Source organism: Ammospiza nelsoni, chromosome 2, assembly GCF_027579445.1.
Source record: "Ammospiza nelsoni isolate bAmmNel1 chromosome 2, bAmmNel1.pri, whole genome shotgun sequence".
Lineage (NCBI taxonomy): Eukaryota > Metazoa > Chordata > Aves > Passeriformes > Passerellidae > Ammospiza > Ammospiza nelsoni.
In genome coordinates this window covers 69,046,400-69,072,344 of record NC_080634.1, presented here as the reverse complement: position 1 = coordinate 69,072,344, position 25,945 = coordinate 69,046,400, and the positions used below count along the sequence as shown (strand labels likewise).

General features: G+C 38.3%; 2 protein-coding genes across 3 annotated transcripts in view; one reads left to right on the top strand and one right to left on the bottom strand.

The window, feature by feature from the left end:
• The window catches only part of PIBF1 (progesterone immunomodulatory binding factor 1), a 106,246-nt gene extending 99,267 nt beyond the window's left edge, over window positions 1-6,979 (bottom strand). The window contains exons 1-4 of one of the 2 annotated variants that reach the window (XM_059466591.1): window positions 6,852-6,979; window positions 4,984-5,299; window positions 4,106-4,206; window positions 1,755-1,953 (exon numbers count right to left, since the gene is read on the bottom strand). In XM_059466591.1, coding sequence (XP_059322574.1) covers window positions 1,755-1,953; window positions 4,106-4,206; window positions 4,984-5,235 — 552 coding nt within the window. In that variant the 5' untranslated portion in view covers window positions 5,236-5,299; window positions 6,852-6,979. Of the gene's footprint in view, window positions 1-1,754; window positions 1,954-4,105; window positions 4,207-4,983; window positions 5,300-6,117; window positions 6,362-6,851 lie in introns of those variants that run through there. The other variant, XM_059466590.1, reaches the window with a different exon arrangement.
• Window positions 6,615-25,862, top strand: DIS3 (DIS3 homolog, exosome endoribonuclease and 3'-5' exoribonuclease). The gene is made up of 21 exons (XM_059466589.1): window positions 6,615-6,866; window positions 8,953-9,110; window positions 9,830-10,023; window positions 10,136-10,209; window positions 10,952-11,119; window positions 11,872-12,036; window positions 12,964-13,077; window positions 13,167-13,304; window positions 14,678-14,824; window positions 15,549-15,665; window positions 16,479-16,580; window positions 17,172-17,236; window positions 17,332-17,416; window positions 17,995-18,122; window positions 18,578-18,664; window positions 19,324-19,480; window positions 21,043-21,257; window positions 22,315-22,483; window positions 22,854-23,012; window positions 23,429-23,551; window positions 25,533-25,862. The coding sequence occupies exons 1-21, from the start codon at window positions 6,621-6,623 to the stop codon at window positions 25,620-25,622; spliced, it is 2,901 nt and encodes a 966-aa protein (XP_059322572.1). The 5' UTR covers window positions 6,615-6,620; the 3' UTR covers window positions 25,623-25,862.
• Window positions 25,863-25,945: the final 83 nt, after the last annotated feature.

Sequence of the window (25,945 nt, the reverse complement as noted above, 5' to 3'; positions counted from 1 at the left end):
GTTAAAGAACAGAAGGTTAAAGGTAGAAGGTGGCTGCTATTCATCTCTCTTACTTCACATCTTTTTGACAGCCATTTTCTACTCACAAATTAAATCTAAATTGTGCTGTGACAGCTTCACTTAAAGCAGTTGACAAGGTTACTAACTCCTGGTATCTATCCTGCCTGGCTACAGAGTCTTTTGTACTGACTGTCAATCAATTCATGAAGTCCTGAACTTCCTGCACACCAATTTCAATAGATCCACTGACATGGATTTCAGTTTCTGTTAAAAGTCTGGTTTATTCAACCATGGTGATACAGGAATCAGCAACACCCTGTCAAATACTTTTGCAGAGGGCAGTGGGTACAGCAGACAGCTAGGTGCTGATAATCTAACAGTAACCAAGCTATATGTTCTTGTTTATCCCACAGAGCCTTATGATTTTCCTAGCACTTTCAAAAGCCCAGCTTTTTAAAAAGCTGGTGAAAATTTCTACTTCTCTGTACATATCTAGAGCAGAGTAAAGTATGACTTTGATCTGCAGAATTAATTCATGTAGCATTTATACCTCAACAAATGTACTAAGGTTTTTAACATTTACAGCTTCCTTAATAACAAGCTCTACAGATAAGTATAATGCTAATATTTTGAGGAATTAAGGTTTATATGTCTAAATCTTCTTCATTCTCATAAGTCAGCTGGGATGCTCTGGATATATCCCGCTGGCTTTGTATTGCAAACAAGAGTACACTGTGGCCTCTTCACATACCCACAAGCCATAATTAACAAACATATTAAATCAAGAAAATGAATCCTAAAGCATACTTTAAGGTACACTTTGTCTCCTGCATTTAGTCAAACAGGAAAGGGACATATGGAAAGCATAAGAGAAAAGTAAGGCATATTTGCAAGTGCAATCCCAGCTTGTGGTTCTGGCAAACCAAGTTTCAAATTCCTTTTGTCAGCCTGCTGTATTTCATATCATTAATGTGTGCTCACATTTTAAGTGTAACATGCCATCTGCTTAACCTCCTTAAAATATGTCAGCAGTTCTACTCTCTTTCAAGACATCAGATTTAGGGCTTAAAATGTTCCTCTCTTTACTGGAACCCAGTCATGACAGACTGATCCAGAAACACATCTCCCTCTGAAGGTCCTTTATTTCTAATTGGAGATAAATAAAACCACAACCCACCATAATTTACAGCTTGGGATGGGTTGAGCCTGCCCAGCAGCCTATATGTAGAGAGGAGAAAGTGAGAAGAATGAAACAAAAGCAAGAAAACTCAGGTGTCAAGTTTTCTAAACAATTACTGAAGGAACGAGATATGAGCTTAAAAAGTAAAAAAGAAAAAAGAAAAGAACTCATTACCTCCCAGAAACTGGGGAAACTGATCAAAGCTGATACCCAGCCAGTCCCTGAGTAATAACCACCCCATCACCGCCCCACCTTCTCTTTGTTCCTATAGCTCTATTTATGCTGCTGAGTATGACATTTTATGGTATGGAATATTACCTTGGCCAATTTGGGTCAGCTGTCCAGCTGTGTCCCCTATCAATCTCCTGACCATTTATCATTTGGGGAGGACAGAATGGGGAAAAAGGAAAGCCTTGATGCTGTGCAAGCACTGTCCAGCAATAGCCAAAACGCTGTTTCAGCCCCCAGTGCAAAGCACAGCAAGACTCAGACTGCTAAGAAGAAAGTCAACTCTGTCCCAGCCAGATCCAAGATACAGGTTATATTTTAAAGCAGTATAAAACCCAACACTTACTGAAACATATTCAGGGATAGAAAGCTGATCTTCAGGAAGAGACTGCAGCTTCTCATAGCATTCATCTGTTAATTCCAAGTCTCGCAAGCTACGACGGATGTCTCCTGCCCTCTCTCTCAACTGATAATTTGTTTCCTCCAGTTGCTTCTGTCTCAATAAAATAGTTTCCATTTCTTGCTTCATTAGAGCCTGATGTTTCCTTCAAGATGGATTTGAAAACAGAAGATATCAGGTAATGAGTAACACAAGTGACCAAGTTTCACAATACCCTGGCAAAGTAAGGAGTTCTGCTCATTTTGTAGAGGGAAAAATTTACAAATATTAGGTAATTAGTGCCAGAATGTATACCACCCTGGTTAAAGAGTCATATCAGATACAGTACATATAAAAAGCCAGGAACTTTTTAGTCATTGACAACACAAAAGGGACATATGGAAAGCATAAGAGAAAAGCAAGGGATATTTTGCAAGCGCAACCTGAATCTGAGGATAGACAATCTCCACATATGCTGACTTGAATTTATGAACTAAACTTAATTTACCAACTAAAAGGTTAAAACCATGAAAAAGTAGAATCTATTTCTATAGCAGAGGTGGCCTTTGAGTTCTAGTAAAATATCAGTATTGTACTTGAATATCTGTATATAGGCCTTGCCCTGGTAAGTCCCCGTTGTTCTTGATGAGCTGCAGCTGCAATGTCCTTCACTGGGCTGCAGCTGTGGCTAGTGAAGATAACTGGGATAAAAGGGGGTGGGTTGGCCAGTCAGGGAGAGCCTGGGAGGAGCCCTGACTAAGGAGGAACTGCCTGCAGAAGAAGGAGTCTGTGCTGTGAATATCTGCAGCCATAAGAAAACACTGGGAGAAGGTATGGGACTCTGGAAATCTAATAATGATGTATTTCCACACAAACCCCAAGGAGTTGGGAAATCACTTGAACTTGGGTCTTACCAAGTTTCAGCACAGTCATATCAACCCTTAATTTTGTAACCACTGTAACATACAAAGTTGGAGTCCTTTTATAAAAAAACAAGCAGCAACAAAACAACCACCACTACAATAGAACAAGCAGCCTTACCTCCAGCCTTAAAACACCATACAACAATTATCATCAGTGATAAGGTTTTTATACAGCAACAGAACTTGCACATCAGTTCATGACATTTAGAAGTGTTTATTTTCTTTAAATTGAAGACAACTAACCTACTTCTTTTATTTTTGGCTGCAACTCTTGAAAACACATAAAAATCACTATTTAAAACATAGTCATTTCTGCATTACTTAAAAAGGAATAAAAAATACCAGCTACTACTACAAGGCAACATCTACCTCACTGGCAGGGTACAGCTAACAGGATCATTAAGGTCATCAAAGGAATCACATAAGGACACACTCCATGGTGTGTACAATTCTATTACATGAGGATGAAAAGTTAAATAAAAGACTGAAAAGAAAACTAATTAAAAGATAGGCATGAAAAAGTTAAACTACTTTTCCCAATTAATGACAGTTTGCACATCTGTACTTTTTTACTGAGCACTCCTTAGATAACTCAAGTATGGCCAGCACAAAAATATTCCACTCTGGTGCATCTAAGCATAGAGAGTGACAAATGTTTTTCAGACTATAAGCGGCTCTCAGTTGAAAGACTTTGCTGGAACTAATCTCAAGTCTGGCTCCACATCCCTAAATCTGTTCTAGCCTCACTACAGAAGAGGACTTGGAAGTAGTCACATGCTGTAAGCTCTGCTTTAACATGAGACTATAGAAGTAATGCTCTTCCTTCACAGGTGTGGAAACTCACACTTCACACTTAACTGACAAAAAGGTTTGGAGAAGCCTGATAGCCAGTCTGTTTTTCTGGTTAACTCCAAATATTTCAGAAAAACAACATGGAATGTGCGTTTCTACATCATCAGCTGAAAGCATTTCTGACAAATAGGAAGCACTAATGGGAAAAGCAAAACATTATGCACTTATCTTTCCCAAGTCTGCATTTATGCTGCATTTATTAAAAATTCTGTTTAAACTGTTGAAAAGTCTATCACCTCTGCCTAGTCCTTTTGCTCTTTATTGGTTTTAAGAACACTTTTACTACCTCTTCCTACTAAATTTTGAATTTAGGTAACATAAAACCAAGCCCACAAACTTTAGCTAGTGAGAATTGAATTCTAATTTACTTACATGCAAATTAAATATGTAAATTCAATTCTAAGAATTAAAACACTAATATAACCTGCAAAAGAAATCCTATTCCTGCAACTAATAATTATCTGTTTCTAACTTATTTACACGAACTCAAATTAATGCACAAATTTATTAAAGATGAAGTTCTTAATTTTACTTCCACCATACCTGGCATCTTCTTGCTGTAATGCCACCTGACTATCCAGTCGTAAAGACAACAGCTGCTTTTGATGGACTGCATCATTGAGCTTCTCCTCTAGCTCCTCAATCTAAATAAAAAGAATGTGAGTATAAAACAAAATAAGTTACCACAATAATTTTTAAAAAAATATTTTGCAAAAAAGAACAAGTTGAAATAAAAATATGAAGATCCCAATGCTGTGGGCAGTGCAGTAACTGCTGTCTAAAAGACCTCTAAATGCACTAGGGCCTCAGAATATGATACGGACTTTGTCCCAGTGATCTAAAAGTAAAAAAAGGGCTTAGTTCCTAAATGGCTATTTGTTCAACTAATTTCAAGTTAGGCTTAAACTATGAAAGCCAATAAAAAGCAGTTGGCATATAATATGATGTAAAAATGAACTGCACACAAACCTGGCAATGTTTCTACACCTTTCTTAATTTCATGTATCTTTGTGCATGCTGTACGCAACAGAATCTACTGTTAGCATGTTGGTATACTCCATCCCTATCTTCATTAATAAAGCACTGAAGAGTACTCAGATCACCCTTGCTAGTACTCCACAAGTTCAGGTTCAAAACCCTGTTCTGCTACTAATATGAGTGACAAAATTTGTCATTTCTGAAAGGAAACAGGTGGTTTTCCTCTGTGTTTATGACTTGAAGTCACTGAAGCTTTCTATATCTTTGTTTCCCCTTCTTCTCATGAAAGAACACAAAACACACCAAGAAAATCCCCAAACCAACTAAGTACATCTCCATCATTTATTTCAAAAAAATTCTCTTCAGAACAGAACTTTCTATCGTACTCTAAAAGTACCAAAATCAAAAAAAGATTATACAATGAAAGGAGAAAGACTACTTACCTTGGTCAGATATTCAACTTTCAAGTTGTCAATCATCAAGTTTTTCTGCGATAATTCTATTTTAAGCAGCTGAAGATTATGGAGCAGCTCCTTCCGTTCAATCAGCTGCTTAGTGATTTTTACAGCACCTTCTCTCTCTTCAGAGGAAGACACATCATCGGTTGGTACTGTGGTTTCCAAGCTGATATCCTCAGATTCCAAGGAGCTGGAAATGTTTACTTTCTTGGTTACTTTAGAGTTTTTATGTGACATTTTCTCCCACTATTTGCAAAGCTTTTTTAAGCTATACTTTGAGATGAGCCTGCTGAAGAATCAACTGCAGGAAACAAAACAATTAAATGAAGTGTCATTATGAAAAACTAACCACCACATTAGACCACTAAGCAAGCAATGCTTCTCAGTATCACATGAACATTTTCTTTTTTCAACAAAGAAAAACACTTTGAGATGCTCTGGAGGGCTGCTGCCTGAGGACCCTCTTGCTTATCATTATCAAGCATTTTGACTACAATAACCTAAATACCAGTGCGAATACCAGTGTGAATCTAGCTTACTAGTATGTTGCTATAGTTAAATAAAGATATGCATGTTGTCAAAACCATATGCACTGAAAACTTCCAGAGCCCATTAGGCATATCCAGCGCCCTATAAGAGCCATACCACGACTTACTGGAGAAAACGATAAAGGAACACCTTGATCACAGAATCACATAGGTTGGAAACGACCTCCGAGATCATCGTGTCCAACCTACGACTGAATAGCCCCTTATCAACTCCACCATGGTACTCAGTGCCACGTTCAGCGTTCCCTTAAGCTCTTCCAGCGATGGTGGTGACTCCACCACCTCCCTTGGCAGCTCATTCCAATGTCTAATCACCCTGTTTAGAAAATCCACCTAATGTCCAACCTTACACTCCCCTGGAGCAGCTTGAGGCTTTGTCCTCTTATCCTACGGCTGGATGCCAGGGAGGGGAGAGCCCGGGCCCGACCCAGCTAGGAGCTCCTTTCAAACCTCGCTGGCCTTCGCCTTCTCAGCAGCAGCAGCAGCAGCAGCACAGTCCTTGCCAGGCTGCTTAACCCAGCAGCCACCCCGGCTTTTACAATCACCTGGCACAGACCACGGCGTTACTTACAGACGGCGCTGCCCAGAGCCCAACAGGGAGAGGAGCCCGGGCCAGCGGCAGCCGGGCTGCCCTCCCGGGGCCGCCACCACCGCCTTGCTTGCCCACGGCAGCGGGGGGCAGCTCGGGAAGCGTGAATACCGTTGGTCCCGCAGGATGCCCGGAGCTGCGGAAGGCAGCGGGCAGCTGCCCCGGCGGTAACTCGGCAGCGGCGGGGCTGGGGAGCAGCAGCCCGGGCTGGGCCGCTCCTGGGCTCTGTCCCGCGCACCCTGGGCAGCGGCGGGGCTGGGGAGCAGCAGCCCGGGCTGGGCCGCTCCTGGGCTCTGTCCCGCGCACCCTGGGCAGCGGCGGCACTACACGCGCGCGCGCGCTTCCGCCTCCCCTCAGCGCGGCGGGGGCGTGGCCGCCTTCCACGCCATCACCGCGGCGACCGGGGCGCCGCTTCCCGCGCCGTTCCGGCTTCCCGCGCCGCTTCCCGCTTCCCGCGCCGTTCCCGCGGTCCCCGCGCGCGCGCCATGCTGACCTCGCGGACGTTCGTGAAGCGCACGCGGGCGGGCGCGGTGGTGAAGGTGGTGCGCGAGCATTACCTGCGCGACGACATCGCGTGCGGCGCCGCCGCGTGCCGCCTCTGCCCCCCCGCCCCGCCCGGCACCGGCACCGGGAGCGCGCCCGGGCTGGAGGCGCGGCCCAGCGGCCCCGCCAGCAGCCTCTGCCCCGGGCCGCACTTCCTCCTGCCCGACACCAACCTGCTCCTGCACCAGGTGAGCGCCTCCGGGACGGAGGGAGGGATGGTGTGGCCGCCTCAGCGTGGGGGAGGGCCCGCCGCTGCCTTCCTCTGGGCCCGACCGGGCTCCATGTGGAGGCTCCAGCCTTCCTGCACCGGCCTTGTTAAATCTCTGTGGGTGTAAGCGCCCGTGTGGGTGCAGGCCTGGCTCCTGCCGTGTTTCCTGTGGCTGCTTGATCCCTCCCTGGGCAGTCTTGTCTTTCCCTGCCAGCTCCTGAGGAGAAGGCTGCAGTATCAGCGAACCTGGTCTGTCTTAGGCTGTGTTCGAGTTTCATCGGGGAGGAGTATGTGTGTGATTTTTTCCTTTGTTTTGTGGTTTTCTTTTTTGTTGTTCTTTTGTTTGATTTGATTTTGTGAGGTTTTTTTCTGCCTGAATCGTAGGGATAAAGAACACTATTTATTTATTTATTTATTTGGTTAGTTCGTTGTGGTCTGGTATGGGTATAAAAATTCAAGCAGAGAAAGTTGGTGGACTCTCAAATAGCGATTGGCGCCTTCATGTCCTCACTGAATTTTTGGATCTTCTGTGGTCGCTGATTTTTTTTGAGTGCCTCTTCTGCTTTTCAGGGTGTAGGTTTAGGTTCTTTTTACTGTGATGTTGATTTCATGTAATGAATAAAGCGTGCGAAATCATCCCATGTAGGACTCTAGGAGCACGGGAGCAACTTCACTCTGCAGCCCATCCATAGCTGCGCAGAGAGCTGGGTCTGAGCAGGGCAGACAATACACTTTGAGGCTGGGAGAAATTCCCAAACTTGATGTTTTAACTTTTTCCTTTCATTGTTTTTGAATACCTGTGTAGAAGATAGAGCAGCCCTGTACACGTTGGAGATGTAACTAATTCATAAATTCTAACATGGAGTACTCTGGAGAGGGGAACAACACTTGTGTGTTTTAGCAGAGATCCCAATAGTTTTAAGGATTTTCGTCACAAAACAGCAGGTCAAGGGATGTTTTCAGCCTCTCACGAGTGGACTTCTTGGTGTCTTGTTGGTGAAATATGTATGTGAGTCCCATAGAATGCTCTGAGAATGTACCAAGGTGTGTTGAGGTGAACTGTAGAGGTGAGGATTAGGAAGCCTTGGTAAGGGTAGGGAAAGGTTTTGCCTAGAAACTGAAACACTTTTGCCACAGTAAGACTTGGCCTGGTGCTTCAGCTTATGCATATAATAATGCTGGATTTCTTCCCCTGTGAATATGGCTCTAAATCTTTCAAGTTGTGTAAACATCAGATTCACAGGAGCTTGGTCTGGTATTGCTTTTTATCCTTTTAGCTGTGCCCTCTAGAGCCTTAGGGCTATCTCATTTTGCAGGTGGGTTTGCACAGTTTTTTGCTTTGAGGTTAGGAAGTTAGCTCCCATCTTTTTCCCCCAACAGATTATGTGGATTTTTAGTGTATATTTATTTCTCTGTCTTGATGTCAGGAGTTGGCAAAGAAAAGTACTGCAAATTTTAACAAAATTCTTCAAAAAGAAAAAAGTCTTTCAAAAGCAGAGAGCAGCTTGCAGAATGCCCATTGATTCACTCCATGGAAGTTAAAATTTCAGTTTAACAGTGGGATTGTTTCTGGAGAACTCAAACCTACACATGCATAGGCACCTCAGCTGTGTCAGAGTGGTTGGGTACCATTTTATGGCTTGCATTCCTCACAGAGGCAGGCAGCCTGTAAATTACATCAGATTTCCCTCAGATTGTGCATAGTTGCATTTTGTTTACTAAGGGTAAATTTTATAGGATCCTATTTTAGGTAAGCAAAATTTGGAGTGTACACTTGTCTGGAATCCTGCACACACTGGGGGCAAATTTGTTGGAAATCAGAATCCTTATCTTCACTTCAGGCCACAAAGAGGCTGGAAAATCCTATTTGACTTTTTTTTTTTCCCCACAAGGAGGAGAAAGCAGCTTCCTACACTGTCCTGTTTCCCAGTGGTGAGGGAAAAAGGCAGGAGTCACTCATTACTCGTGTAATGTACTTTTCATGTACTAGCCAAGGAAATATTTTGAGTCCTGTTATTGGATAGAATTACACAACAATTTTGATTAATTTCCATTTTGTTCCTCAGATTGATATCCTTGAAGATCCTGTTATTAAGAATGTCATTGTGCTGCAGACAGTCCTGCAAGAAGTCAGGAATCGGAGTGCGCCAGTGTACAAGCGGATTAGGGACGTGATTCAAAACAAAGAAAAACATTTCTATTCTTTCACCAATGAGCATCACAGGTAAGGACTGCAATGGAGTGTAACAAAGTTGTGCTGGTATCCAGTAAAAGAAAATGGGAAACAAAACTGGAGCATGTGGACTGGAAGAAAAATTACACTGGTGTCACAGAACTATATATTTCTAAGGAATTCTTTTGGGAAATAGTTGGTATTCCAGTAGGTTTTCTGTCTATAGTTGGTATAAATCCATATATATTATGTAAAGGGGGTTAGAATATTCAATAATAAGCACTGTTATCTTAAGTAATAAGGTACTGATTTTCCATTTTAGTGTCCCTTTTAGACATATTCCAATGTTTTACCAATATTGTTAGCTTAGTCTGTAGCAGAATTCAAAACTCCATTAAGTTAGTTACAGAAAGCTCTAAGAAATGGAGATGCAATTAATTTGCCTTTATTTGTGTTCACAATTAGTTTCCAATACTGCAGTATCATAGTTCAAGGAATCTTGAATCCATAGCTTACAGCTTGCATGCAAACCTCTTCAATTGTCTGTGAGAAGGTTGTGTTAGAAATTAACACTTCATTCCTGTTTTCTTTACCCAGGTCTCCTGGCCCTTCAGTGGCCTCATGAGTGTTACACATAACAATGGCTACAATAATGATGCTTTTGGTGTAACAGCCTTGATCTTGTTTGTCTGAAAATTTCAAGTATAGATGGATGCTGGGATTTGTTTTGGTTTGTCAAACATCCCCCTTTGTTTTTAAAATTTATTTAGAGAGACGTACATAGAGCAGAATCGGGGAGAAACTGCTAATGACCGCAATGACAGAGCCATTCGGGTAGCAGTGAAATGGTACAACGAACACTTGAAGAAAATAGAGGATGAGGAAAAGATTCAAGTTATCTTTTTAACAAATGACAGAATTAATAAAGAGAAAGCTCTGGAGGAAGGAATAACTGCTTATACATGTAAGTGAACTAGTATGTATGTTTAATTTATTGCTCAAATAAACTGAACAGTCACTTGATATCTAAATCCCATGCATCTCTTGCATAAATATTTACATGTGTGCTTTTGTAGGTGAGGAGTATATAAAAAGCTTGACAGCTAATCCTGAGCTTGTAGATCGTCTTGCTTGTGTATCTGATGAAGGGGTATGTTTTTATTTTCTTTTTCTAAAATAAATTGATCACAAATGGCTTGTAGTATAATATTACTTACTGTATGTCAGGGTACTGGCATCAGTTTAGAATACAAGGAGTTTGAACTTTATTATCATTTTGGCAATTTAACTTTTTGATAACTGAAAAGTAAAAAGGAAATATTGTAGCCATTTTCAGTTCTGCTTATATGCCTGTTAGTATGTATCTTGTTATTTGTAAGAAGCCAGTTGCTTTAGATAACTGTTGAGAAGATGAGAATAATAACAGAAACAACAAAATGAAAACAAAATATATTGCAAACCGTTTAGATATTTGTTTTGCGTCTGCTGGAAAATCTATGTTAAGTAAGTTACTGATCAAAAACATTTTTAATTTGGTTATTAGTTAAGTTGACATAAAAGCAGGCTGCAGCTCAAATACAAGCTACATCCTCTTCCTTGTGCTTTGTGTTTATCAGAATCAAGACTCATCAGAATTGAGCAGCATGTTTTTAAGTAACTGCAGGAAAACAAGAAAAGTTCCTAGAATTGCCACATTTTATGCTTTTGATGCTTCATTAGAAAAAGTACTGCTTAATAATAGCTTTTTATTGTTGTGCATATTCATACCTACTCACAGTTACAATTAGGGAGTTTGTTAGCTTGAGTGTGTTGTGTTCCAGAGCTCAGTATTGAAATTACCATGAATATAAAATACTGAAAATATCCTCTCCTCTTTTTCTTTTTTCGTAAAGAAAGAAATAGAAGGTGGAAAAATAATATTCCCAGAACATATTCCTCTTAGCAAATTGCAGCAAGGAATAAAATCTGGTATTTACCTCCAAGGAACTTACAGGGCAAACAGGGAGAATTATCTTGAAGCTACTGTTTGGGTTCATGGAGATGCTGAAGAAAACAAAGAGGTGAGTTTTAATTTTACCTCCATGCAGTAAACTTTAACTAGCCTTAGTAATGACTTAAAATTTAATTATTTCATGTTGGCATATGTTAAAATGGAGGGTATTAGTAATTTTTTACCTTTCTGGTTTTTTTTCTGATGTTTGTGCCGATGTTTATATTTTTATTTGTATGGATATAGACTGCTGACATGCTGACTGTGCTCTTTTTGGAAAAAAGAATAATGTATTTAAAATTACAGTTTGATAAAGTAATTGGTATTTTCCTGCCTGGTGAGGGAAGATGGGCTGTTTCCCACCCAGCAGTTAATCCATCTGTCTGCCCGCTGGATTCTCAGTTGGTGCAGTGGTACAGACACTGTTTGCAAGCAGTGGCACTTGTCTCCTCCCTCCCTATTTGTGGCAGCTGGAGGTATTTGTATCTCTTGTATTCCTCTTCCTCAGTAGTATGTGAAATCCCCTATCCTGCAAAAATATGATTGTCTGAATTAATAAAAAGATTTAAAAAAAAAACAACAAAACCATGGGGAAAACAAATTTCTTATAGAAGCAATTGGAATCTTGAAATAAGATCATCTGTACTGTAAGAAATCTTGGCAGAAGAAAAAATTGCATCACAACCATACTTTAAAATGTTCTTTGGAATGTAAAGCCTGTCATACATGTTTACTCTTCTGTTACTCTGCTCTAGATTTGGATCTTCTGTTTTCATCATCATGAATTTTTGCATTTTCATTTTGTTTTCCTAAAAATTCCAGATAATTGTACAGGGCCTGAAACATTTAAACCGAGCAATTCATGAAGATGTTGTAGCCGTGGAGCTGTTGGCAAAAGATGAATGGGTGGCACCATCCTCAGTGGTTCTGCAGGATGATGGCCAGAATGAAGAGAACATTGAAAATGAAGAGGAGAAAGAAAACATTGTATGAAAGAAATAATTTTTCTTAACCGTGGTGTTATGGAAGAGTTGAAATCTGTGGTACCCTGACAGTGTTAGCCTTTAGCTTTATATATCCTCTTTATAAAATGTGAACACATATCCTCTTTATAAAATGTGAACACAGAAATCATTAAACAGTTATGTTAAATACATGATGGTGAATAAAATGGGTCATTTTCAATTAGTCTCTGCTAGAAATTCCCACATTATTTATTAAGTGTAATGAATCCAAAAGTTACTGAGTGGTAGTCATGTAATAATGTAAATCATTACTTACTGATATGCAGATTAGGATTTGTTAGAAGTAGGTGTTGTGTCATGCTGACAGTCACCTTTTATAGGCAATACATACATTTGGAACCTGTTGTAAAATAATTTTGAGTCTTGCAGTCATTCCACATAATGTGCATGCCTGCTCATGCATGTGTGCCCTGTACAAGAAGATAATTTCTTTTAAAATCCACTTATTACCTTTCCACTGAATTTCATAGGAATAGTTTTTAATAATTATGTAGAGAATTTTTAGGCAGTGTAAAAGGACTCCAAGAAATTAAAATAATATATTGTAACATAACATGGAAAATATTAGTTTTTTAGATTTTCTTAATGGACATCCTGTCAGAAAAATGAAGAACAGCAGAAAAAGGCTGCAGAACACTGTCTTCTCCCACTGTCTCTGCTAAGTCACATTGATTCACAGTGATGTGATTTCAGTCATGTCATTGAAAATACTGAAAATGTTAAAAGTCATGCAAAGCACAGGGAAGCACAGGAAGTTCTATTTACAAAGTCATAATAGAATTTATGTCCTTATAATGGCTTACAAAATGTTGCTACTAAGTTTTAAGTTACCTACTGTAGTGGAACATAAGTTCAGACAGTTTTGTATCTTTAACCCGTGTTCCACCAGCTGAAGACTTCGGTTAGCAAGGACATGCTGAGGCCTACGGGGAGAGTCGTGGGCATTATAAAACGCAACTGGCGGCCGTATTGTGGGATGCTTTCCAAGTCACAGATCAAAGAGGTGAGGAAATGATCCACTTACTCCAAGTGCAGGGTTGGTGTTTCTTCTGTATTTGGAAATCAATTGTTCCTTTTTCTGGTTGTTCATAGGCAAGGCGCCATTTGTTTACACCAGCTGATCGCAGAATTCCTCGCATTCGAATAGAAACCAGACAAGCAGATACATTGGAAGGGCAAAGGATAATTGTTGCTATTGATGGTTGGCCCAGGAATTCCAGGTATCCTAATGTAAGTTTAGGCATTTTCTTCTGAACTTTTAACTACTTGTTTTTTTTGTATTTCTTACATAAAATATTTATCTGCAACTCTGAGTAACTGCAGACAGTGTTGAGATGAGATTTAAATTCTTTGAGTGCCATTTGATGGTGCAAATTAAGGAAGTCCCTAAATGATTTAATTTGCACTTAAAACCAGCTATGGGGTTGTCATACTTAAAAAGTTTACTCATCCAGTTCTGCAGTGAACATATATGTGCTACTTAACGTCCTTTATATAGATTAACCAGGGACTTTAGTCTGGGTTCCTAGAAGTGCAAATATTTTGCTCTAATTTTGCTCATTCACACATACCAATCACTGCACTAGCAGATATTTGACAAATGCACCCAATGCAATCAAATTGCCAGTAGGGTAAAAGTAGTTAGTTAAAAGTTCAGCATAAAGAATGGAGCCTGTATGAGAAACTGAGGACATTGCCTTCCATTTGTATTGAACAGTAGCCAGGTTTTGAAGAGTCTGCCAGTGCTCCTGTGGGAATGCAGAGCTTGTATTGAAGCAGTGCACAGGTGTCTCCCACTAGTTTAGAGAAATGAAGGGAACATGGGGTATATGGAAGAAGCATTAAGACAAAGACAGCACTACTGCAGAGAAGTGAGGGAGAAGGCAGAGTTGATGTGGTATTAGGGTGTGAGATGTGTGGCACAAGGCAAACCCATAGATAAATGAGAGTGTATTAGTTCTGCTGCTTTTGCAGCAGTGGTTTTCCTTCCTGCAAAAATGATTTCACGTTTATAAGTTTTGGAGTCTTAATTGTGGAGAATTTAGACCCATTCTAAGAAAAAAAGTCTGGATGGACTCTGTTCAGATTGACTACATTAAATAACCCATAGATAAATGAGAGTGTATTAGTTCTGCTGCTTTTGCAGCAGTGGTTTTCCTTCCTGCAAAAATGATTTCACGTTTATAAGTTTTGGAGTCTTAATTGTGGAGAATTTAGACCCATTCTAAGAAAAAAAGTCTGGATGGACTCTGTTCAGATTGACTACATTAAATAACCCATAGATAAATGAGAGTGTATTAGTTCTGCTGCTTTTGCAGCAGTGGTTTTCCTTCCTGCAAAAATGATTTCACGTTTATAAGTTTTGGAGTCTTAATTGTGGAGAATTTAGACCCATTCTAAGAAAAAAGTCTGGATGGACTCTGTTCAGATTTACTACATTAAATAAGTGCTTAAAATTGGATTTCTCTTAAAGATGAGAAAGTTAAATTGCTTCTACTGTGTAGTTTAATACAAGAATAAGCATTAATGTTCTTAAATACTTTTGGACAAATGGTATTGCTTGATATGTGTGTGTGTGTGTATGTACCTGTATTATTTCTCAGGGTCATTTTGTAAAGAATTTGGGAAGCGCTGGAGATAAAGAGACAGAGACAGAAGTTCTCCTGCTTGAACATGATGTCCCTCACCAGGCTTTTTCCCAGGCTGTCCTTAGTTTCCTACCAAAAATGCCATGGAGCATTACAGAAGAGGTAATAATTTGTAAATTATTGTAGTAATTAATGTGCCTTCCCCTTCAATGCAAACTGTGGCGGTTCCTGAATATCCCAGAAATAGATGAGAAATGTTGTCCAGGACTGTTCTTAGTGGGAGCTTTCAGCTGGATTTCCTATGGAAGAAAGACCTCTTCAAGTTTTTGCATTTTGGCTAAAACTGCATTTGTTGGGGATAAATATTTTAAGATAAAGATGATACTACAGGTTTTGTTAAAGAATATAAAGATAAAAGAAGTTTTTTTTTGCAAAGGAGACAGATAGCTATTTTGCAAAGATGTGCAGTTGCTTTCAATTATCTAGACATCTGAGCCTTAGAAAGCTAGACTTAGGAGCAGTTATATCCAAGACAAGTCATTCAGCTGGATATCAGTCAAAATTTCACTTCAAAAAATCTCAATTCCTCATCCTGCTAATTCTGAGATTGCGATGAAACTATGGTTGTGTTCTGATTCTCTTCCTCATTTCTATAAAACAAAAAAAAATATTAGTACTTAATCTTCTGTGTTGTTTTTTCTATCATTATAGTTTCTGCATATCTGTTTTGATCTTGTCATAAAACAAACAAACTGCTGAAAAAAAGTAAACATTCTGAAAATACTTGGTTGCTGGGGAAAGTCTGACATAATGTGCCTTTCTCAAATGATCATTTTTACTTGGAAGATGTTCTTGAAAACAACTTTTTGTTTATTTTAAATTTCAGGATATGAAACACAGGGAGGACTTAAGGCATCTGACTGTTTGTAGTGTTGATCCTCCTGGTTGTACAGATATTGACGATGCATTACATTGTAGAGAAATAGGAAATGGAAATCTAGAGGTATTGTATCAATCTAATAATTTATTTACTTACTTCTTCCTTTATTTTACAAACAGTGCAGTCGTGGTAAATGACATGTGCAAAGCTCCAGATCTGTTATAAATAAATTAATGATGTTTGCACAGCTGCAGGGTGGTAATAAAATAAGGGAGTTGATTTGCATCAGATCAGTGTCAAAAGTGGGAATTTAGTGTCTTCTAAATTCACCCTGCTTTATCCTCATTTGGCATGAGAATTTAGCATAAAATTTATTTACTGCTTTAGCTAAGTATTATAAACAAGGATATTTACAGCTTGGATAAGGAACTATGAAAAAAGAAAAAGCTCAGTTACTGCTGTAACGCCTGTGGAGTTACTATTTTATTTTAAAAAGGCAGTTGAAAGCTACAGGCTTAACACCACTCTCTACTCCCTTATATGTGGTTCACTCAGATTATCTTCTTTAGAAATTAATTTGGAATTGTAATAGTAGGCTGTGCCAGACTAGAAAGTCCAGCAAATAGAAAAGCAAACACAAATTTGCAGTGAGTCTTGAAGAACATGGAAGAGGTTATTTGGGCCCTCAAAGTAAAGCTGCATTGGCCATGAATATAACTTTCCCCTAAATGTGCAAATGCCTTTTTGTTGAAAAATTGCTGCAACAGTTCACTTTTTTAATATCAGTATGATAGGTTTAAACTGTCTTATTACAAAATATGGGAGCTGCTGAAAGGAACTGGGAATGGATGTATTGGCTTGTAAAAATGTGGGAAAGTTTCACTCTGAAAACTGTTTCTCTTTCATGAGGTGCATAATGTGATGCTTGTTTTCTAGGTCGGTGTACATATTGCAGATGTCAGTCATTTTATTCGCCCAGGAAATGCTTTGGATGAGGAGTCAGTAAAAAGAGGAACAACAGTGTATCTCTGTGAAAAAGTAATTCTTTTCTACAGCTTCTTGCTTGATTAAGTGGTTGGATTTTCATGGCTTTCCTCTTTTAATTCTTGGGAATGGAGACATTCTCCCCAAACTAAGGAGAAAAAAAAACAGTAGACAATTTGTCTAAGACAAATTTATTTTCTGTTTTATCTTTTAAAAACCACTATCTGGACAATATCCCATTCAACTCCGGTTTGAAGCATATTAGCATGTGGTTCTGAAATTGGAATACTGTTATAAGTCCAGTCTGAAATGAAGAAGTGGCCTGGTTTTGCCTTTTCCACTGTTTTTTTTTTTTTTTTTTTTTTTTTGCTAAATCTCTGAAGGTTCCTATGATTTGCATTCACTAACACTGATTTTGTAGATTTAGTCCTGGTTATTTCTTCCAGACCATGATTTCTTTTCAGAAATCACTGGTACTAAAAAGATGATAACTAAAATAAATCTTGGAATGAATTTTCTTAAAGTAGCTTACTTTTCTTTCAGTATTCTGAGCTTTTTTGGCCAAAGAAAAAATATCTCTACGCTTTTTTTACATCAAAAATCAGGAAGTTAAAATACTAACTTATTTTATTCTTTACTTTGCAGAGAATTGATATGGTTCCAGAGCTACTTAGTTCCAACTTGTGCTCTCTGAGATCTAATGTGGACAGGTATATGTATATGATCCATACTTTGATCCTGGCAAGAAACTACTCTTGATGTAGGGATTTTAACAGATTTTCCCCTCCCTGTCTCTCTCTCATAGGCTTGCATTTTCATGCATATGGGAAATGAATCATAAGGCTGAAATTCTGAAAACCAGATTTACAAAGAGTGTTATAAATTCCAAGGTAAGTCACGTAAATACTAGTATAATTCTGAAATAAAAAGCTGTACACTGTATTATAAAAACAATTATCAGCAGACTTCATAATACCGTTTTAGAATTAGAAAATGGTATTGAAATACTAAAAATAAAGAAAATGTTTGATTCTTCAGTGTTCTTCTCAGCCTCTAAGGCTGAGGTGTTTATGTGTGCAGTTACTATGTGTATGATGCATATAGGACATGGCTGATAAGTACCAACTAATCAGTTAAATTCAGTGGATTCTGTGGATGTTCAAGATGTTCTATACATTTCTAAAAATTAGACTTCCAATGTATAAAACACATATGATCAGCAGAAAAACCAAAAACAAACCCCTGGCAAATGCTTGGTGTATCTTAATATCTTGCATAGATCTGTCTTCATTTGTCCATAATTCTTTGTGAATAACCAGCATTTGGGTATTGACTGTAAAGCTTTGTATTATTGTGAACCAAGTTATGACAGCAAGCTGCATGTTCTGCAAGACAGAAAGAACTGTGGGGTTTTTTTTAGTGTGTTCAATTATGTGTCATGACGTCTTGTTTCTTAAACCTCTTCAAGGCTTCTCTTACATATGCTGAAGCACAGATGAGAATCGATTCAGCAGCCATGAATGATGATATTACTACCAGCTTACGTGGACTCAACAAATTAGCAAAAGTCCTGAAGAAGAAAAGAATTGATAAAGGGTAAGCTAGGCAGTGTACCTGTTACCTTTTCCCCCACCTTTTTTGTCTGACTGTTCTTGCTGTCAAAATTTATTATGGTTCTGTGTCCATTTTTCTGGTGAAAACTTGTGAGAAAGAAGTATTTTTCCATTTCGATTTGCATAAGAATGCTTATCTATATTTCCCAAAATATATAAATTTGGGATATTAACTTTTTCTTCACAAGATCAATCAATATGGATCTCACAGTGTCATAAAAGCACAGCTAGAGGGTAGCATTTGAAATGTTAGAAGATTCTATGGTGTGTATTCGATGACATTTCTTGTAAATTTTATTTAAAATATTAATTTTATTTTTCATTTCTCCCAATTTTAAATTATAGCGTCATAGTAACCCCAGATGATGTTACAGGTTTGCAGCTCAGCTGCTGTGTCTTGTCTTACTGTAATTTTTAATACCACTTACTATGTTGCAGAGCCTTGACACTTGCGTCACCAGAAGTTCGTTTCCACATGGACAGTGAAACTCATGATCCTATTGATCTGCAGACTAAGGAGCTTAAGTATGCATTTTATTTGTTAGTTAATTCAGGGTAGGGATGGAATTAAAGACGTGTTTAAGTAGCAATATTTAGTTAATGGTATTACAGATACAAAGTTCCTGTAATAGTGAAGGACAGTCATAGAATTAGAGGATGGTTTGAAGTGGAAGGGACCTTGGAAGCCTACCTAGTTCTAATGCCCCTGCCATGGGCCCAGATACTTCCCACTAGATGAGGTTGCTTATAGCCCCACCCAACCTGTGCTTGAATACTTCCAATGATAGAGCATCCACAACCTCTTTAGTCAAGCTGATCCTCAGTAAGAGAATTTCTCTATTTTACTGCAGTATTTATTTAGCACTCTTGAACTGTATGATTCATATGTGAAATTGGTAGGAAGAAGTCAAGAGGTTTATCTGTTGTTTTTTCCAGGCATTTTAATGAGCATTTTTCTCGATTTTAATGTTAGAATATTTCAGGATTTTTTTTTCTTCTGACTTAGTATTTGGAACTTATAAGCATTGTTTTTAATCTTAAAATTGCTTGCCTAGTTGTATAAATGTTCAAAACCACTAGTTAATATTATATAACATCATTAGGATGGTGGAATGTTTCTTCATTAGGCACTCAAAGTAAATGTCTAATGCTTTTCTAACAATATAATGTATTTATCTTGATAGAGAGACAAATTCTATGGTTGAAGAGTTCATGTTGCTTGCCAATATTTCTGTAGCACAAAAAATTTATGATGAGTTCCCAGAGTTTGCCTTGCTCCGGAAACATCCTGCTCCTCCCCCATCAAATTACGACATCCTTGTAAAGGCTGCAAAGTCCAAGGCAAGTTTTTACCATGCTAATTAAGTGAATTAATTATGAAAAGATGTATATGATCTCTGGTTAGCCACTTACCTAGGAATAAGGACTGGAAAGCAGTATTTTAAAAGTGCACCAGCTACACTTTGAAATCCCTGGTATTTGTAGCAGGATAATTGTACCTCTAGGTGAAAGAAAGAATCTTGTGCTTTTTAAAACCTTTCTTAGGTAAAGAAAACATACCACTCTCTTAAGTCTTACATTGTAGCACTTGTGAGCAGTGAATATTTCTCCTTGCCAAGTCACATGTGATTTTTGAGATGGTTTTTGGCTTTTGATCACATACATTATTGATGTACTTAAAAATTGATCAGTCACAGCAAATAACATTTCTCTTAAAGTCAGGAAGTAAGAAAATGTGTTTAGAGTTTCCATCTTCTTCATAGATCAGCTAGAGGTTTATTTAGCCTGAAACAAGTCTAATTTAATTAAGGAGTCTGAACAGAGAAACTTAGTTTTTCGGTTTCGGGATCTTTTATTTGAGTTAACTTGTAATTTTGTAGTTACTGTGATATACGTTCAGATTTTCTTTCCCTTCAGTTCTTTCCCACCCTCTTTTTTTTTCTTAAGGTCTAAAGAGAAACTTCCAGATTCTCTCAGTGTGGCAATAGACAAGCCTAAACCTAGCACATTTAATTTTCCACTGCTGCAAAACTGGAATAATGATAATGATTTAATTTGAAATTATTTAATTCTGAAAATTACTTTTTAAGTACTGTTTCATTTGGAAAGCTAAATTTCTCTGCACAGGTAAACATTCTTTCAAATAAACCAAAGTGGCTTTTTTACTGCTTTTGACGCAGCCATCACAATTAGGTATTAATATGCTTTATTTATACTTTTTTAATGAAAATGCAATTATCTTACCATAATACAGGCATCCTTTGATCTCTGGATCATACTTTATTGTCAGTGCTGTATGTGACAGAAAGAGCATTCAACTGATCATGTGATGAAATTTACCTTGTGTTTCTGGAAGTTAAAAATGCATTATGTTCACACTACCTGAATTTTTATCAGAGAGCACTTGCAAACAGGAAAAAAATGTCGTACACAGTACTGGTTTTACATTTCACTTTTCCAAGCATACATTATAATAATTTTGCACAGGAAATACCACAAAGTCAATTACTTACCTTGTGCTTGGGTGAGAACTTTATGTGGCATAAACTCGTGGGGTTTTTTTTACATTCTTTCTGATTTAATAAAGGGATAGAAAAATCAAACCAAAGGTATATTGTTAATATTGGCATAAAGTATTTCTTAGTTTAGAATTTCTGAATTCTAGGCTACTGACTCAGCATTTCATTTTTTGCATAATACACTAGTAATAATAAGGGTAGGACCTGTGCTTGGATGGATTTTGTTTGTTTGCTTTTGTAGTAGTAGCATTCCATCCTGTTATGAGGTGCTATACCTGTGCCAGTTGCTAAGATTATCCTAGATGTGGCTGTTACATTTCTGCTTATATTCATAATATTTGCTAGTAATGCTTGACCTGTTTTTTTTCTTTTTTTCTCTTTCAGAATTTGGAAATTAAGACAGATTCAGCAAAAGCTTTAGCTGAATCATTAGACAAAGCTGAATCTCCTACATTCCCCTACCTAAACACACTGCTGCGAATTTTGACCACTCGCTGCATGATGCAAGCTGTTTATTTCTGCTCTGGAATGGATAATGATTTTCATCACTATGGTTTAGCCTCACCTATTTATACTCACTTTACCTCACCTATTAGAAGGTACTTGTATTTTACAAAAGCTTCAGAGAAAAGAAATGTTTTATTTGTGAAGAAATGGTGGTGGTGTGCATTTAAAAAAAAAATTTTATTCAGCATTAGATTTTAGTTGAAACAGCAGTGGCTTACATGGCAGTCCATCTTCCTGTACACTCCCAGGTTTACTGCCCACAACTCCTAGGGTTTAGTAACATTATAAAAATATACAATAGGAATATATCTCTAATGCACATCTGGCGTCAGTCAGCAGTAATCTCAGCCAGAGACTGAGGTGGAGTTTGCTCAGTCATTTTTGAGGTAGAAACTGTGTTTAAATTTTTAGGAGACTGAATTTTCCATATGAAAACACTGGTAACTGGGAACTTGCTATTGGCAGCTGTTGCATGCAGTGGAATAATACTTCTTGGAAAAGTATGTTAGTTTTTCATCTGACCAAGAAGTCACTGAGTTTTGAAGAAAATAACTGTTATTGTGGTCCTTAGAAACATTTAAAGTGAAATCTCTTGGACATGGATTAAAATTCCTATGCATTTTTATGGATAATTTGTAGAACTTCTAGAAGTCCAAATGGTAAATTTTAGTTCTTACCAGATATATTAAAAAGTTCCTCACTGAAGTACCAGATGTATTAAAATGTTCCCGCTGAAATTCTAATAAGTTACATAACAAGAAGTTCAGATGTGATTATGCTTTGCAGATCTATGGCACTGAAAAACGACTCTACACTAAATTTGTCTCATTTCATGGGAAAGGGAAGAATGATTGGCTTAAAAAGCCATGGTGAAAGATCATTCTTTAGTCTAAAAATACAACTTCATTTCTTTTTCTGGCACAATGAAAATTTATCTTAGCAAACATTATAACAGTATTCTGGCTGCAGTGCATCAGCAGAGAGATGGATGCTGAATGAATAAAGGGAGTTGCCAGCAGATGGTCATTATTAGATAAACTTAAATCTGTAATATTCACAACAACAAACGTATGTTCAGAAACTTTTTTTATTAATTTTGAAAAACTGTGTCTTACTATGTCACTGATGATTTTAACCTCATCTTTGCAGGTATGCTGATATTATAGTGCACCGGCTTCTGGCAGTGGCCATAGGAGCAGACAGCACTTACCCAGAGCTCACAGATAAACACAAACTGGCAGAGATGTGTAAAAATCTCAATTACCGACATAAAATGGCACAATATGCACAAAGAGCCTCTGTGGCATTCCATACACAGGTAAGTAGTTCTGAGATGATGTGTTGAACTATGGACACTGCAAGAGCAAAACCAAGCAAGAGTACAGAAATGATAAAGGCTGAGGGATGCTTCTGACAAAAAGCTTAAAACATTATTGTGGTCATTCTGAAAAAACTCAGAATGGAATCTTGAAGATTCTTTTAGTTTTGTGCTTTTATAAATATGACTGGTTAATTCTACAGTAAATATGAGTTATGAGGTTTATGAGACTGCTTTAAAATCTGCTTTCAGGATATGCTGTGTAAGTATCACTAAGTATAGATGTGTATTTGAATGTTTTATTTTTCTGTAATTAAGAAGGAATGTTTTAGTGCTTTTTTCCTTATTGTGTGTTCTGCTTTTGTTACAGCTGTTCTTCAAAACCAAGGGAGTAGTAAATGAAGATGCATATATATTATTTGTAAGAAAAAATGCAGTTGTGGTTCTGATTCCCAAGTATGGGTTAGAAGGAACAGTCTTCTTTGAAGAAAAAGATAAACCAACACCAAAACTGGAGTACAACAGTGAGGTATGTTCTTACTATTATTCTTAAGGTTTGTTCTTAAACACCTTATTTTTTGATTAGGTAAGCAAGCAGAATGACTAAACTATTCTAGTTGGATCTAGAAGGGTAAGAGGAGCTTTTCTAAATGCAAGTTCATTAATCTCTTGTAGTAATGAATGCCACTTAGTCTTTGTAAGTCTAAATACGTAGGTTCTGATACGAATGCGTTTCTATAATAGATTGTACTGACATCTCATTATCTGATTAGTTACTGCAGAAAATGCATGTATCACATATTACAAGACTGAATAATCACTGTAGTAATTTTTGGTTTATTTTATTTACATGTAACAGTGCTATTTTCATACAAAGGTATTTATTTGTATAGAAACATAAGCTGTTGCAAATGGTGAGTATTTATACAAAATTTGAACTTTCAGGTGCCATCACTTACCGTGGAAGACACAACATTACATATGTTTGATAAAGTTAAAGTGAACATCATGTTAGATGATTCCAACATCCAACATCAGAAAATGAGGATGGTCTTGGTAGAACCCAAGGTAAGATACAAAATTCTTACCATATTATCCTTCAGTAATGTTAAAAAATCATCTTGGTAAAATTGAAATTTAACCCAGAAGAAAAAACATAATTTAGCAGTGGCTTGTAATGATTGCTTCATATCCACTCTCAATGAAACACAAGTCTGCCTTCACTGGCTGTTGAAAAGAATAAAGCCCTCTAAATTAAGCCTTCTATTCTGGGCCCATCAGGATATTTCCACTGTTGGGAATTATGATGATTTGCTGCAGTAATGTATTGCATTTTACAGTTCTGTAATCAAATGTCCCTCTGAAAATCTGCCAAAATTCAATAGGATGTTCTTTTTACTCCAGTGAACGACAGTGTAACTGAAGTAAATGTGATGGGTGGCTCAGCTCTGTATAATTGCCAGGTGTCAATGGCAATGCTGTCTTACAACTCCAACAATATAAAAGTTCTCTCTTGATAATGTTTTAAGAACTCTAATGTCCTAATAACTGTATCTAGTCTCAAAACATTTCAGTTCTAGCTTCTTTGTGCATTTGGGACACAGGGAGTTTCACTTGCTCTCACACTTTAGGCCTAATAAGTATTTTGCATGACATGACAAAATCATGCTCTTAGAGTAAGGAACATGTAACTTTCTTGGTAAACAGATGGTTGCGTCAATTGAGTATCCCTTACCACAGAGGAAAAAGAGAACCCAAAATAAGCAAGAGCTTCTTTCTATTTATACAGTCAAACATGATTACCTTTTTCCTTGAGAAATCACGTAAATATATCATGTTCCAAACACATGTGAATATATTCTGATCTTCAAGCTGTTATGTGAGCTTGAACCATAGAATGGTTTGGGTTGCAAGGACCTTTAAGAGTCATCTAGTTCCAATTCCCCTGCCAGAGGCAGGGACACCTTTCATGACAACAGTTGCTCAAAACCCCATCCAACCTGGCCTTGAACACTTCCAGGGATGGAAGTGTTCCACATCTTCTCTGTGAAACCTGTTCTAGTGCCTCAGCATTCAGAATAAACCATTTCTTCCTAAAACTAACCCACTCTTTCAAGTAGGGGCAGGGGGAAGCCATTCCCCCCTTTCCTGTCACTGGATGATGCCCATGTGAAAAGTGCCTTTTCAGCCTTCTTGCAGGCTCCCCTTGCAGGTCCTGGAAAGCTGCTCAAAGGTCTCCCTGGAATCTCTTCTCCAGGCTGAACAACCCCAACTCTATCAGCCTTTCCTCACAGGAGAGCTGCTTCATTCAGCACTCTGATCATTTTTGCGGCCCTCCTGTGGACTTGCTCCAACAGGTCCATGTCCTTCCTGTGCTGGGCCCCCAGGGCTGCATGCAGCACTGCAGGTGGGGGCAGAATCCCCTCCCTGTCCCTGCTGCCCACGCTGCTTTGGATGCCACCCAGGACACGTTTGGCTCTCTGGGCTGTGAGTGAACATTGCTGGGTCATGTTCAGCGTTTCATCCACCAGCACCCCCACGTCCTTGCCAGCAGGGCTGCTCTGATCTCTCCATCCTTCAGCCTGGGTTGAGGTGAATCCCTTTGATTTCAAAAGTGGGGATTAGACAGTAAAAATTGTGGCAGAGAAGCCCATGTGTTCTGTTGTGCATTCACATGCTGAGCTGCCCTGTGCTCACCAACTGTAGCTGTCAAGGGCTTCTTTTGAGGCCATGACTCCAGTGTGAGGGACACTGAAAACAGACACACAGTAAGGCTAATGCAAGCTGGTGGTTGGGGTGCTAGCAACCTGCTGGCTTTGTCAGGAGGGGGCTGTTGGTTCTCTTTGCCTTTTTCAGCTTTTATTTCAGGTGAGTGTTCTACCTGTGATTGTTCTAAGATGGTAGACCCTCTTTTTAGATAATTGTCTATTCAGAAGTTTCTGATGTTGACACAGTGTTTGTAAAAGGTCTGTACAAGTAAAGTCAAGTTTTACTGCGATAGCAAAAATTGAATAAAAATGTTCTGTTTTCTCTTTTTTTCTTACTGTAGATATTAGGAAATGATACGCATGCAAGTCTCTCTGCAGAGGCAAGCAGCAAGGAGGAACCAGAGAAAAAGAAAAAGAAGCTACGAAAATAGCTGGATGTAAAAGTTGCGAAGAAAGCACAAGTACTTGCATTTACATGTTTTTCCCTATGGGCAAATAAATGCTAGAAGCAGGTTTTGTTTACTTTTTAAATACACATTTTAATAATCTGTAAAGAATTTTTAAAGCTACTTTTTTTTTTATGACTATGAATGCAGAACAAATTTTAAAATCATGTATATCTACACCTCTGTCCTGTGGGTGAAAATAAATATTTCTGCAAAGTGAAGAAATGATTGCAGACTTTCTTTTTAATAGCCTTAAGGAAGGTTTGACAGTTTGATAGAAGTCAGCACTCCTGTGAATCCTCTTTAGC

Bases quoted from the DNA above. Each gene is read 5' to 3' on its own strand.
- DIS3 (XM_059466589.1), top strand. From the start codon at position 6,621: ATGCTGACCTCGCGGACGTTCGTGAAGCGCACGCGGGCGGGCGCGGTG. The intron at 6,867-8,952 runs GTGAGCGCCTCC...TTTGTTCCTCAG, and splicing joins CCAACCTGCTCCTGCACCAG to ATTGATATCCTTGAAGATCC. The intron at 23,552-25,532 runs GTAAGATACAAA...TTCTTACTGTAG, and splicing joins TGGTCTTGGTAGAACCCAAG to ATATTAGGAAATGATACGCA.